This window comes from Papaver somniferum, chromosome 10 (assembly GCF_003573695.1).
Source record: "Papaver somniferum cultivar HN1 chromosome 10, ASM357369v1, whole genome shotgun sequence".
Classification (NCBI taxonomy): Eukaryota; Viridiplantae; Streptophyta; class Magnoliopsida; order Ranunculales; family Papaveraceae; genus Papaver; species Papaver somniferum.
The window spans coordinates 136,624,099-136,639,574 of NC_039367.1; the positions used below are offsets into that span (position 1 = coordinate 136,624,099).

Sequence of the window (15,476 nt, forward strand, 5' to 3'; positions counted from 1 at the left end):
ATCACTGCAACATTTTCTGGAGCTTTTAATCGTTATAAAGAGACGAATCTTCATCACTAGCCTTTAATAGTTTCCAGTTTAATCCAGATGAGATCGAAGTTGGAATGATTCACCTAATCTCCTACTTAAGGGTGCACACGGTACGGTTCGGCTCGGTTCTTGCCGGGACCGAGTACCTGTACCTTACACCCTTCGGTACCCAAAAAATGGACCGGTCCCGGTACCGAGTACCTCGGTTCGGGTTCCATTCGGGACCGGCCGGTTCCGCTCGGTACCGGTACCGGTTCCGGTTCCATTTCAGGGGAAAAAAAAATCTACTGCCCTGTTTTTTACTTTTTTACCTGTTTTTTTTACCTATTTTTCAATATCTCAAATCAACAACTAATAAGTAGCAATATTAATAGCAAACCAAACAAACAATGTCTTGAAAATCTTAAAAAAGAAGTAGCAGTAGTCACAGACAGACACTAAGTCTTGAAAATGAGAAAATCTGGAAAAAAAACAACTAGCAGTCTAGCCGTGCTTCTGTAATCTTGAATCTTGATCTTCTAATCCATATCAGCAGCACTTGTGGTGTCATCACTGTGAAGTTGTTAACTTGTTAAGCACATATTATCACAACTGGAGCATGTGAAACTTGATGATGACATATCATATATGAACTTGAAATGAGAGCTTGTTGACTGAATTATGTTTATGTCCACCACAGGTAGACGAGGAATGCACAAATACCAAATGACAAACCTTGAATGTGCAGTATCAGCAACCCTCTAGAATTACTGAATTAGTGAACTCCAAGAACTTAAATCTGCACTTCAGCACCTAATCAAAAGCACAAGAAAAACAAATAAATTAGATTTCAACAACATTTAATAAACCCAATTCAGAAAACCCACTCCACTCATACACTTGATCAAGTCAGATAATTTCATTTCAATAAAATCCATTTTATTTAGACAAACATGGAGGTGATGAAACATAAGAAGATTCATGAAACATAAGAACTAACTACTTGTCATTCTTGTCCTGCTCTAACATGTAATTGCAGTTAACTACTTGGTACTTATATAGCATCATCAATAAAGTCTAACATCAGTATAATGAACCAAATCGTAATCCCAGATTGCTAATTGTAACTAGTAGGAACACCTAACCCATATTAACTTTATACACAAAAGTTACAAAACCACAGAATTGGAGCATCACTGCAAGTAAATGCACTTTGACAACACCAGAAATCAGAACAATTACTAACACCCTAATTTCATTAACAAAAAGAAAAAGAAGTACTCAAATTACTAAAACAGCACCATTACCATTCAAAAATTAGCACTAGACACTAGACAGTGAATTAGGAACAACATAATCCAAAACAAAAACAAATCTCTAACCTTTTCCTTATCTTTCTCCACTCCCTTAGATAATCTGATTGATACTTAATCCAGTTCAGTTCCTTTCTTTTCCTTTTGTCTTACCCTGTGAAAGTGAAACCCTAATATAATCAGACATAGATTTCAAGATTAAAAGATTCAAAATTTCACAAAAGTAATGTTACCTTCTTGAAGATCAGATAATGGTTATGCTGTCATTCAAATTATGAAGCTCAATTATTGCCTGTTGAACAGATTAGGAAGAAAAGAAAAAGTTGAACCCCAATTAAAATTCAAAACTAAAACAAACCAACAACTCAAATCAAAATGAATACATAAAAATAAAAACCAATGCTCAGATTCATCAAAAATGCCCAAAAATAAATAATTCATGAACAACCTAATCAATCCTCAAAGTTCACTGAATCTAGACCAATCAAAACCAAAATCATAAAATTCTGATAACAACTAAACATGATTTGGCGAATCAACTAAAACAATTATAAACCACATACAACATGATCTTCGTAATGAATCACCACAAAAAATTACAAACCTAACTTCGTAATAAATCACCACAGAAAATGAAAATCCGCAACATCTGATTACCTCTTAGTAAGAACTGAGACATAAACTCATATCAATCAACGAGACAGAGGAGTAATCCAACAGAGTTCTTCTTCTTCACTTATTCAGTTATTCTCCTTCTCAGAGACAGAGGAGAGAGTCGAGAGACGAAAAGAATAGAAATTAGAAACCCTAGCCTATAATGTTTGCTTATATACCACCACTTAATCCAACGGTTATTATTAATCTATCATCCCCTAAATCTGACGGCTACAATCAATCGGTACAGACGGTACGGTTCGGTACGGGACTAGGCCAGGGCCGTGTACCTGTACCTCCCTAGCCTCGGTTCCTATTTTTAGGACCGGTACCTGTACCCCGTTCCTCGGTTCGGTACAAAACCAGGTACGGTTCCACCGGTTCCGGGACGGTCCGTCGGTCCGACTCGGTTCCTGTGCACCCTTACTCCTACTTATTATTTCTCTTCTCCGTATATATTTTAGATCTGAATGAAACGAAGAAGAAGAAATTTCTTCTCGATAATTTATGACAGAACATAAAATGTGGACCCGCGGATGGACAGGTATCGCGTTAAAAGCTGGGTTTAAATAGTATTTCGACACGTCACCCCTGCCTTTCACGTGCGTCGTGTCCTCTTCTTGGTCCGTCGGATGATAAACTTACGTGGCATGATCTAACGTCGCTGGGTATTTATGTGTTTTTCCCGCACGTGGGAATTCACACGCGTGTACTTAACTGGCTTTCCTAACATTAGGGCATTTTTCCAACATTACATCCCATATTGAGACATTTTTCCAAGTTTCTTTTTTTTTTTCTTGTCTAGGCAATATTTTTCCTAGGTGCACAAGATAAACGGCATATATAAGTAAAGTTTTTCATATCCAGGAAAATTCTTATATTAATGTTAACATGCATATATAAATGACGAATACAATTTCCAAAGATAATGGAGGAGATCTTTTATATATATATATATAAAAGTAAAGTTTTTCATCATGCATATGCAGTAAGGTTCGTATATTAATGTTAACATGCATATAAATATAAATTGCATTCCATATACATATATATATGCCGAATACTCTCATCAACTTCCAAAGATATTGGAGATACTGTTAGGATATTCCATAAGACATTAAGTTTGTATTAACATTCCCACGTTTTCTCCCCAATAAGATTCAGAGACCTTAGTATTTTCGTTTCTGACTAATTAACAATGGCTACTTTTTCAAAGCTCTTAAAGATGTTCATAGTTTTGAACATGATGATATGTATACAACACTTGGTTGTAAGTGGAAGAAGAATTTCTACAGAAGAGGAAGAAGATATTGAGATACAAGAACAACTTAAAATCTTAAACAAACCACCGATCAAAACTGTTAAGGTAAGCTCACTACAAGAAAGACTAGCTATTGCTACACCATATATTGCCACACCTTTAATATAGGTGTTGCGAAAGCAAATTTCTAGCCACGGTACTTTTTAGGTGCAGCTAAAAGCTATAATTTACTGCTACAAAATGAAACTTTTGCCACACAACTATAGCAACAATATGAAAAGAGTGCGACAAAAAAAACATATAATAAAAATTGAGTGCAGCAATAGACTTCTTGCTACATAGGTTATCGCGACAGTAGTAGGGGTTTATGCCATAGTCATTGGATGCTGCAATATATTAAGTTTCTTGCAGTGGCTGTTTTCTTGAATTTGAAGTAGTGTTTTTGTGTATCCATGAATATATTGATCGATATAATAATGGAGTGAATGGTTTTACAGATGAGTGATGGTGAAATTGTCGACTGCATTGATGAGAATAAGCAACCTGCCTTTGACCATCCTATGCTCAAAAATCATAAGATCCGGGTACGTACTACTACTTACAGCCGTTCACAATATAAAGCTTTTCGCTATTAGTTTTAGTAATTGTCTTGGAAAGAAGTTTAAATATTTCTCTCCTTAAATATGAAGGTGACCTTTATTTTGATTTGTTGGTTGATTGGTGTTCTCTGAGTCGACCAAACAGAAAATCACTTTTGGAACCCGTCAAAGTGAAACATTGTTACTGTTATAAATTTGTCGCTTTGATTTCCTTTTTATTATCTACTACTGATTTGGATTAATGTATGCTCAGTCGACGCCTAGCTCTCCTCCAAATGATGCAAACCGTGGAGCATCCTCGTCTTCATCTCCGAAGATGGTTAACTTAAGACGTGTTAAATGCCCGAAAGGAACCGTCCCGATTCGAAGAACCAGTAAAGAAGATTTAATTAGAGCTAAATCTTTCATGGAATCATTTGAGCCAATAAGGCCTATTATTATTAATCCAGACGAGGAAGTAGTGGAGCCTCCGGGGCGGCATGTAATAACCATTTGTTTCTTTCTTTTCTTTCAAGTATATATACTACGTATACTCGATAATTGATTTATCTTTATATATACTCTATATAGGTAGCAGCATACCACAACCGTCCGCAAACTGATCCACAAGTACATGAACAATTTTATGGAATAAAGGGCAAGATCACGGTAGAGAATCTGTCTTTGGGACTTAATCAATCTAGCGCATCTCAATTGTGGATCGAGTCTGGACCTAAAGATGATCTCAGTGCGATACAGGCCGGATTGCTGGTATTATACGATCAGCTTGTTCGATCAATTCCAGTCAGAATTACTTACTTTCAGTTTTTACTATATTTTACGGCTTCTTTTTGACTTAGCTAATTCTGGGATTTGATTAGGTGTCGCCAACATTATTTGGAGATAATAAGACTCATGTTTTCGGGTATTGGTGGGTAAGTTTTCAAGAACTACCTCATGCATGGAGTTATACAACTTTTTTTTGTCTTTTTTTTTTTGCTAGCTACCGTTAAGTATTTTTGAATTAGAGACTTTAAAATCTGATATTTGCTAATTGTATTCACCAAATAGGGCTCAAACAATGGATGCCTAAATATCCGATGCACAGGAACAGGATTCGTGCAAACACACCAAGACTATTATCTTGGGGAAGCTATAGAACCTGCATCTCAATATGATGGGGAGCAGCACTATTTTGGAGCTTATATTCACCAGGTATCTCGGGAATAATGATACATTTTGAACATCATTTTAATTCTGTCATTGTGTTAAAAATGGTGGGAATGTTGGTCGTATTAATGATTAGGATGGCGGAACTGGGGACTGGTGGTTTACTATGTACGGGGATATAAACGTAGACTTCGGCTATTGGCCAAGGGAGGTGGTTCCTTACTTAGGTACTGGTGCTACAACAATATCATGGGGAGGGTTAGTTCAAAATACCCCACATGAAATAAGCCCGCCCATGGGAAATGGACACTTTCCGGATGGCGACTTCAAAAAGGTTGCAGCAATATATGACATGCATTTCATGGATGAAGACCATAACCTCACAACGCCGCACGTATGGATGGATTTCGGAATAAGAGAAGACAGAGAAAACTGTTACAGGCTAACCCGCAATGACTTTGATAATGATCATGGCTTTAGCGTATCCTTTGGCGGACCTGGAGGGAGTTGCGAGTAAATCATTAATTTGAAGAACTTTGTTTTTTTCCCACGAAGAAGTTTCATTTTTGTTATTGATATTGTTAACTAATAACTACCACGTACGGTATGTTGTGATAGCTTTCTTTATACCAACTTCATTCTTGCTCAGAATCTCTTATAGAAAACAAATGATGTTCACAGATTGTTTTCTTTCACAAAAATATTTCCTTTGAAAACAAAAAACATAGAGAAGAACTCAACTCTCTCAAAAAAAAATTTCCAACCAAAATCTCTCTTTATATTAAAAGGTTTTAACATAATTTAATCAAATATAATTATGGTGTAGTTAACACCATTAACTCCACAATATGAAACCCTCAAAATTATAATCGTGTGTTGTTAACACCATTAAAAGAAGAAAAATGAAACGGTCAAATTAATTGTAGCAAAAATTAATTACTTTTAATAAAGACTAAATTTGCAAATAAAAAACATATTTATTGGGATAAAATATTTTAAAAATATATTCCCAACAATCCCCCATTTATATTTTTAAAACATTGAGCAAGAACGTACAGAGTTGTGCATAAGCAAAGGTGTCTCGCCACTTGAACCTTTACGTAGTGTTAATAGGCTCTCTTAACCATAGAATAAACATAAGTCTTGAACTCTATGAGATAAAAAGATTATTTAACACACACGACTATACTAGTGTAAAGTCTAAAGCCAGCACATTATGGCCCTGCGCTTGTATCCTAGTTTAATGAATGATCTAGAGAACTACCCGTATTCTCATAGAAAGCGGCCACACTTTCACATTCATATAGGTGAGTCTATCAAGAGTACTCCTGAATGTACCCAACTCTAAATAGAGATATAAACATCATTAAGAGTATAAAATTTTAAAATTGAAAATTAAACTCAACCTTTACTCGTTTCAGGATGTCATGCCGTGGGATGAATTCTTCAAAAGCATGATTCTCGCATCTCCATATCACCTATGACTTCGTCTAGTCCCTTTGAACATATTTATAGGTTGGGTATCCATCATAGATGACTCAATCTCAAAGGGCATCAACCTCATCCCTAAGATGTATTCACATCTTCTTATCAATCCTTTCGTCAAAGGACTAATGGAAACTCGTTTCAGACACTATATAATACATATTCTCATAAAATCAACTCTTATAGTTGTCGTTACATTCTCAATTCATGCAATAGCCGCGGTACTATCACATTGGATTAATATGTATGTTCCTCTATCTATTATAGGGTCGAATCGCTCCATCCCTTAAAGGATTCAACTGAAAGGATGTCCCCAATCAGCTTCGCAATATCCTTAAAGGATTGCGGTAACCATTTAGATAGTATTTCTAGGTGTATGATGTGTTTGAAACACCTCATAACCTTCTCAATATTTTACCAATTTTCCATACTAGGATTGGAAAATTTGAATATAAAAACCCCACTATGGAAGCAATATATTACACTCCCACTACAAAAAATACTTATATATATAGTCAATCACGTAGCAAAGAAGCATATTGAGCTACCATACTCATGTCTAGTGCAATCACACATAATCTCAAAAGCATTAGCACTAAACCAAATGAGTGAAAACTTGTTTACAGTCAGACTATATATATTTCTGTCTCTTTTAAAAATTCATTTTTCATTGAAATGAAAATGATCCAAATAAAGAAAAAATTCATTTCAAAAATATACATCATCTTCACTCAAGTCTTTCATGTCAAATAGCAAATTAAGCATGTTCTAAATTTCATTTTCATCCTATACGTTAGAATAAAAATTCAAAAAATCACTTATGCATACAAAACAAAGAGTACTGTGCATTTCACTTTCATCAACTCTGAAATCATTCGAATGAATCAAGTAAACAATTTTTATTTTATAAATTGTTTTAAATTTGTTTTTCAGAATATAAAGGATAACTTATCTAACTTGTATGATTTCTTTTATTGTAGAAACTACACAATTTTCCATTCTTGGTTTACATAGATTCTCATCCATAACTTACACAAAAGTATAAATTTCTACTTATGACTATAACAAATCATACATTGTAGAAACAACATCAACAAACAAGCATGTAAGTTATTTAGCGACATGAATGTTAGAGTCAACACTTTTCTGTTTGCTTGTCTAAAAACAATAGGCTCATAAAAACTTTTTTCCAAAGATTTAATAGTTTGAAGAACAAAGTTACTCTCTGTAAGAAGTTATCTTTCAAATTTAAGCAACAAAATATTCATGGCTAAAATTTAGTCTCACTATATATGCTTTTATAGGTTCATTCTTAGTGAATTACTTGTCACCTTCATTTTTCTAGTTCCTCTAATTTAAATCAAATGTGTTAAAGCATAGGATATGGAACCCCCACTATTTTTGACTCAAACAAGAATTTCAAAACAATATCCAAAGATCTCAAAAATTGTGAAAAACTAATAAACCAATGATCCAAACCCAAAACGCTTTGTACAAGATAGCGGATGAAAATTCAAACAATTTTCGTGAAGACAACGTCACCTAGTTAACTACTCAAAGTATCATATTTGATATCAATACAGGCCGCTCAAAGCATCACACATGTTTTTATAAAATTCTCCAACATTTTATTTCATTTCAAACTTATGCAACTCGCGTTAGATTTGAAAGGGTACATGCTTTTATGAGTTAGGTAAGATTACATACATGTTATTCAAAAATTCACCAAGTTTATAAGAAAATATAACATGCTCATATTCATCACTAACTCACTGATTTCTTAAAAAGCATGACAAAATCTCATATTTCAAATATTAAAAATTCAATTTATGTTATGATAAAATTGCAATATTATGCTCAAACATTTTATCCATAACATATCATTTGTATTATTGCATTGATCAAACTCAACAAATTTCTAATCTCAATCTTGTAAATAACAAGATAGGCGGACACTAGAATTCTTTCTCATTTCGGAAGTATGAACATCTTTAATAAGATTGTTCTACCCAAAGTAAACTTTGAGATCGTACCAATACCGAAAATCCTAGTGATGTGAGTATATCTCAACACCACTTTCTTTCAAACGATCTGGTTCAACTTTTGAACCATAACCTATCAAAACAAACATGGTGTAAAACACCAATATATACCAACCTCTCACCGTATCCACAATTTACATTAACTTAGCCTGAAAAGCATTGTTAATAATATTTGATATCCTTACAATGCCGTGCAAGAATGACAAACAAATTCATAATCAATATTATGCTCATTTCTTGGTGAGAGTTGATATTCACATTAGTTTTGACTAGGTTTCTAATTATTTCGGTTTTGGGTTCGTATAAATTTCCATCTCATAAGTTCGAAACTTATATGAGTCACATGTTTATTGTCATACACAATAATTATCAATATCTTGTTTCCCTATAATTTATTCTAAGATTGAAAAATCAATTTATTCAATTTAGAATTTTATTATTTGATCACTACAATAACTACAAATGGTTTATCATACATACCTCAAATGCTTTTAAAGCTCAATTGGTTGTAAACCATTGTCCATTATTTGCGCACTAACAAAGAAATCAGCAACTCCATTGCTCCACACATCGATTAATCTCCCGCAATTTTTTATTTCATTAAAAAATAAAATTTCCTCAAGTAAGTGAATTTTCACCTGTCACAATCATGTACATGTGAGCATTTGAAACCAAAAAAAAAAAAATGTAAGGTATGCACTTACATAATTACTTGAAAATCAAATAAAACATAGCACTTCATGTTTCTCTTAAGTTTCAAACAAAGATTCAAAGTTATATAGTTATAACATATAGTTATAACTTTCAACTAAGCATATTATCAAGCACATGTGGTGCATTAGCTTAATCTCTAACAATGATCTTCTTTTTCATTTCCAAAACAAGAGTATGAAGTAATAAAAATCAAAATCAAAATCAAAACATGAATTTTAATATAATTTATTACATCTCAATCTTTAATCTCTAATGTCAAGTATCATCTCCTATTTTGGACAAACATACACAACGATTTTGAAATCACCACATCTCTCAATCTAAAAATCCAAACAGGAAATTTCAAAATGGGATTATAAGATAAGTTCATAATTTAAAAGTTTCATGTTTCACACAAACCCAAAATATCAGCACAGAGATCAGAAATACTAAATTAATCAATACTAAATTTCTAATCGTCAGAAATTTTCAACAACATTATTCAGTTTCGTAAAATACTCTAAAAATACTTTTCGGTCTCCAAAAATTATGCAATTTTACAGGGATGATCCTCATGATGTCTGATATCCTCGGTTAAAATTTCAAGACCCAATTCCTTTTCGTTCAAGAGATGCGCATAAAACTCTACAACATGTTAAAAACACCCATTTATCATCAACAATATTTTTCTATGTCAAAGATTCACAAAAAAAAATATTTAACCATGTTATTCCTAGTCCATCAAGATCATACATAAATTTACTTTAGGTATTAAGTAAACTAATTCCAAGCATCTTGCTAAACTGCTAAAGAAGAATTATACCGTTTATATAATTTAATAAAAGAAATTAAACAATGATACTTATCGCATTTCAGCAATCGTTTCTTTTGATATTCGTGGCAGAATAGAACGTCTTAAAATTGTTGGAACAATTGGTGAATTATGCCTGCAAAATAATCACACAAAAAACAAACAAAACATTGCTATGGCTGAGTCGCGGACTAGGTCGCTTTCTTTAAGACGTTTCGCGGCTCTGCCCAAGATTGTGCAAGCAGTTCTTCCATGTCGCGTCGTCCCCAGGATAAAATAGCCAATTTCAATATCTCTTTCACAATCACTCTTGCACCGTGAGGAATGTGATACTACTACACTTCATTCTTGCTCAGAATCTCTTATAGAAAACAAATGATGTTCACAGATTGTTTTCTTTCACAAAAATATTTCCTTTGAAAACAAAAAACATAAAGAAGAACTCAACTCTCTCAAAAAAAAATTTCCAACCAAAATCTCTCTTTATATTAAAAGGTTTTAACATAATTTAATCAAATATAATTATAGTGTAATTAACACCATTAACTCCACAATATGAAACCCTTAAAGTTATAATGGTGTGTTGTTAACACTATTAAAAGCAGAAAAATGAAAAGGTCAAATTAATTATAGCAAAAATTAATTAATTGTAATAAAGACTAAATTTGCAAATAAAAAACATATTTATTGGGATAAAATATTTTAAAAATATATTCCCAACACCGGGACTATCAGACGGACGACTAGGAAACACCCTTTGGGCAGACATTACATATTTTCTAATCGATGAAAAAGGTTAAAAACTTCTGTGTGTTGTCATCAAAGGAAAACAATAAAAGTTCTTCTCTGTATCTTGCCCCTTTTTAGAACTCTCTCTTCTGAAACCTCAGGAAAACCTAATCAAACCCAACTAATTTGAATTACGAGATGTAATCAATAGAAAGTATTCGTGGTTGTTTTTGGAATAAATTTGAGGTTGAAGATCTTATAATCTAAAGTAAAAGTTATTTGAAATTCTTGGGTTTCATCAGGTAAGCTTTTTATTTGATCAATAAAAATCCTAGGGTAGGCTTAATTCGATTTTTTCATTGTATATTTGGTATATCTAATTGATCAAAGCCTAAAAGTCTTAGGGATTTTGCAGGCTTTAGAAAATCAATCAAGTTCAACTATGGAAGGAAGGAAGGCCTTCGCAGAAAGATTGCAACCCATTGAGTTTGATCCAAGTCCGACTGTGGGAGGAATTTTGTACAGATTGATACAAGAACTAGTATATATGTTATGGGTTGATTGCAATTCTTGCGGTGGTTGTCCAAAAAAAAAACAGTGGACTTGGAGTAAGTTTATATTACCCCTTCAATAATGAAATAATGTGTTTTGATTTCATGTTTGTATGTAATCAATTTCTGAATGTAGCTAAGTTCTTTCTTGATCAATCAATATTCATTGTTCAGGGGGTTTGTTATGAAAAAGATGTTGATATAATATTTGAGTGAACATGGTTTTTTTTTCACAATTCCATCTGTACAAGAGGATTGATTTTTGGGTCCCTTTTGTTAGGTAAGACTTAAAGGGTACACTTAATCTTTTCAATGCGTTCCTCAAATTTCAGCCACCAAATGTTCAATCAATTTGTACAACTGTGTCTGAATAAATCTACCAAGCACAAAGGGCTTAAACAAAGACTAATATAGTTCCACATCAAGTTTTTACTACCTTGGTATGTTTTCCATTATTCTTCAAGGCACTTTGCATGATTTACTTTGGTTTTGGACCATCCATAGGACATCATTCCATTTTGTTTCGATATAAATATACAATTTTGACGATAATTTTGGGAAGATCATAGCCAAAGCTCAAAATTCTTAATAGGCCCAAGTAACTTCTTTGTAGCCTACTAACAAAGAGATAACTAGCTTCTTTAATAGATCCATTCTTTTAATGATTTTTTGGTAGTTTCATTTTGTTTTTTTTTTGTTTAATACTAGGGAACCCTGTTGGTAAGAGTACTGATATATGTATATTACCATTGGGCATAAGAATAATTTCTGCATCACCATTGAGCATCATCAAACCAAAGAGACTAGGCCCCTTCGAGAGTTACGCTAGAAGTTCAAATTAAGTACGGCTAATTTATGGGAAGTGGTTGAAGTGTAAAGTTAGAGGAGCTTTACTGAGTTCTGAGCTACAAAACGAGATTAAAATACGGGAAACCGAGGCCACACATCTGTTCAGTAGATCTTCATAAACTGATATCAGCTATTTGAAAATAAGGTACATATAATAGTCGATTCGCTATGAATATAAAATGATAACCTTCATGTCTTCATAACCTGCTCTAAGCTATTCAAAATAAAGGTACATGGGTCCATTGATGCAAGTAGGAATGTTGACTAGATCTTCACCAGGCATCTTTTTTCAAAAATGGAACTTAAAGATTTGGTATCGACCTCTCCCAGCTGGAGTTTTTGCTTGGACAGATGGGAAAGACTCACGGTAATGTTAAAAGTGGGTTTGGGTGAAAGAAATGTTGGGTGCAATAATCAAAAACAAAGAAAAATCAAATAAGCAAAAGTTATTGATACTTAGCTCCTTTATAATGGAAGTGATTGCTTTGACGAAACGAACAAGCTCCCCGTATCTCCGTAACAACAACAAGGCGAAACTTTGGAAAATAGAGTGAGTCACGTGTTCAACACGCTGTCCTTAAGACATTAGCGCCCGGCTACACTCAAGAGTGATGTTATAGCCCTCACAGGACGGATATCTCCAGGATAAAACACCCTAATACACCTACTACTAGCATATGTAGTAGATGCTCAACTTGAGCTTGGCAACTCCGAAAAAAATCGTTAAGGAAAATCGCGAATGCTTAAAAACCGCTATAAAATATTTTCCCTTATGGGTCCCTCTAAAATATAGAGCAACCCCTTTCCCATAGATTTTACAAAAGTAGTGAAATTCTTTATATAATTGACAAATACAACTTAAGAAGAAAAACTCCCCGATGTGGGACTAAAAGGTTTATATAGTTTCTTAAAACTACTAAAAATTGGAAACTCCACGATGTGGGACTAAAAAGTTTCATTCACAAAATAAAACAATAAATTATAATTTTTTATTAAAACTTTAAAAAATTATTTTTTTATTAATCGTTTTCCAACAATCCCCCACATGAATGAAAACTCAATAAAACATGAAAACACAGATAGATCTTGGTAAATAAACATCCCAACCTCACGATCCAAACAGACTGATCGTGCAAGTGTTGAAATCATACTAGTCATTTCTACGTCCTCTCCCTCACACAAAAGTGTGTTGACCCCAGGGTCATATTATGGATTGCATAAATCATAATAGTATTGAGAGCTTTCATCTTTAGTTCTCACATGGTGAGACTATAGGTATCTTTCACCAAAGTGAAAAAGCATGAACTAGTGAACCCTTAGTGACCTTTAGGTCCTAAGTTCCAGTAATACCAAAACCATCAAAATGAAAATCACATAAAAAACGCAGGAAATACCATTTTAGGCAGAGGTGTCCATGAGGTCTTGAACCTTTGCTTAGTGAGATATTACCAGAATTACTTGCTAGAGACAGTGAACTATGTCTTGAACTGCTAGCATTTGATGTAATTCGTGATAACAACCACGGGTGATATCTCCAAGATTGCTGCCAAGCTCGTGCCGTTTTGTCCGTTTTGGCCCTGGACGTATCCTGTTTCTCAGAATGCTCTAGAGAATCAGCTCATATTCTCACAGGAAGCGACCCACTTCCTCATTCAGATAGGTGAGTTTCCATAAAGAGTGTTACTGCTACACCCCACTTCAATCTTAAATTGAAACTATAGAACTCATTAAGACTTATTAAAAAGTCATCCTCCACATGCAGTCACACTATCACGTCTACACCATAGGGAAGGGACAGAGAATGAAAATCTCTGATAGTGTTTACCTTTACCCACCACAAATTAGTTGTCTCATTCGAAACCTTGATCATGGGATCTCCAGTCAGCAAGGTTGAGTATCCTTCATGGCAAGTTTAATATATGAGCTTAAGCCCCAACCCCCTCGATGCATTTTTAACTATCTCTTTGTACAAACCTTTCGTCAAAGATTGCGCGATATTCTCCTTGGACTTTATCCAATCAATGGAAATAACGCCGATTGAGATTAGTTATTTCTTAGCTTTAACTATTATAGCTTGGCTAACACAATGTATAGATATAGCTGGCACAGGCCTATGCCAAAGAGGAATGTCTTCTAAAAAGCATCTTAGGCACTCGGCCCCCTCTCATGCTTTATCTAACGCAATACTCTCAGATTCCATAATGAATTGAGCGATATGTTTGTTTGGAAATCTTCCAACAACAAACCCACATGTTAGAGTGAAACCATATCCACTCGTAGACTTAGACTCCTCTGAGTCAACTATCCAGTTTGCATCATAAAGTCCCAAGGACAACAAGATACCTTTCATAAATCAAAAGAGTATTTTAGGTACCATAATACTCTACTCAGTGCATCTGAATTCTCTTGCTCTGGACTACAATTATATCCACTTAACTTACTCACAATATAGGCAATGTCTGGACTCTTACAGTTCATTAAATTCATCAGACATCCTATAACTTTTGAGTATTCAAGTTAAGATACTCCACTACCCTTATTTTTCTTGAGACTACAAGAATAATCGTACGAAGTACAAGCAGGTTTACAATCAGACTGATTGTATCTCTTAAGCACAACTCAACATAATGAGAACGACTAAGACTTATAAATGTTTGATTATCTTCTAATCCTCATCCCTAAGATTACATCAAAAGGGCCCAAGTCTTTCAAGTCAATGTTCTCATTCAGTGCATGTTTTTAGTGGAATTGATCACATCTATGTTTGTATCAAGCATATCATCAACATACAAGCATACAATTACACAGACATCCTTAACAAGTTACTTGTAGACATACTTGTCAGATTCATTAATTTAAATCCACTATCCATTATCACATGATTAAATTTTCCATGTCACTGTTTACGTGCTTATTTGAAAACCATACAAAGATTTTTCAAATTACAAACTTTTATTCACAACCTTTCACTACAAAGTCTTCAGGTTGATCTATGTAAATTTCTTTACCTAATTCACGGTTTTAGAAAAAGCTGTCTTAACATCCATCTGATGTATCTCTACGTTCTTTATGGCAGCAATAACAATTAGTATCTCAACGGAAGTAATTTCCGTCACAATTGAATTAGAATCAAGGAAATCTACACCTTCTTTTAGTTTATAGCCTTTAGCTACCAACTTAGCTTAATATTTTTCCACAGTTTCATCTACCTATCGTTTCCTCTTAAAGACTCATTTACATCCCATGGTCTTACAACCTGGAGGTAAACTAGCAAGCTCCCAAGTCTGGTTCCAACGGACTGAGTCCATTTCACTAAATGAAGCTTCTTATC

At 34.0% G+C, this 15,476-nt stretch overlaps 1 protein-coding gene across 1 annotated transcript; it reads left to right on the plus strand.

Annotated features, from left to right (window-relative positions):
• The first annotated feature begins 3,174 nt into the window (after window positions 1–3,174).
• LOC113316255 lies at window positions 3,175–5,502 on the plus strand. Its single transcript, XM_026564472.1, has 7 exons — window positions 3,175–3,342; window positions 3,735–3,821; window positions 4,090–4,317; window positions 4,407–4,586; window positions 4,697–4,750; window positions 4,887–5,030; window positions 5,122–5,502. Exons 1-7 carry the CDS (start codon window positions 3,175–3,177, stop codon window positions 5,500–5,502), a joined length of 1,242 nt encoding a protein of 413 aa, XP_026420257.1.
• The last annotated feature ends 9,974 nt before the right edge of the window (window positions 5,503–15,476 follow it).

What these genes read in the sequence shown, in the direction of transcription:
- LOC113316255 (XM_026564472.1), top strand. Translation starts at nt 3,175, where the DNA reads ATGGCTACTTTTTCAAAGCTCTTAAAGATGTTCATAGTTTTGAACATG. An exon ending in CACCGATCAAAACTGTTAAG is followed by an intron (nt 3,343 to 3,734) that starts GTAAGCTCACTA and finishes ATGGTTTTACAG; the next exon opens with ATGAGTGATGGTGAAATTGT. An exon ending in TTGGAGCTTATATTCACCAG is followed by an intron (nt 5,031 to 5,121) that starts GTATCTCGGGAA and finishes ATTAATGATTAG; the next exon opens with GATGGCGGAACTGGGGACTG.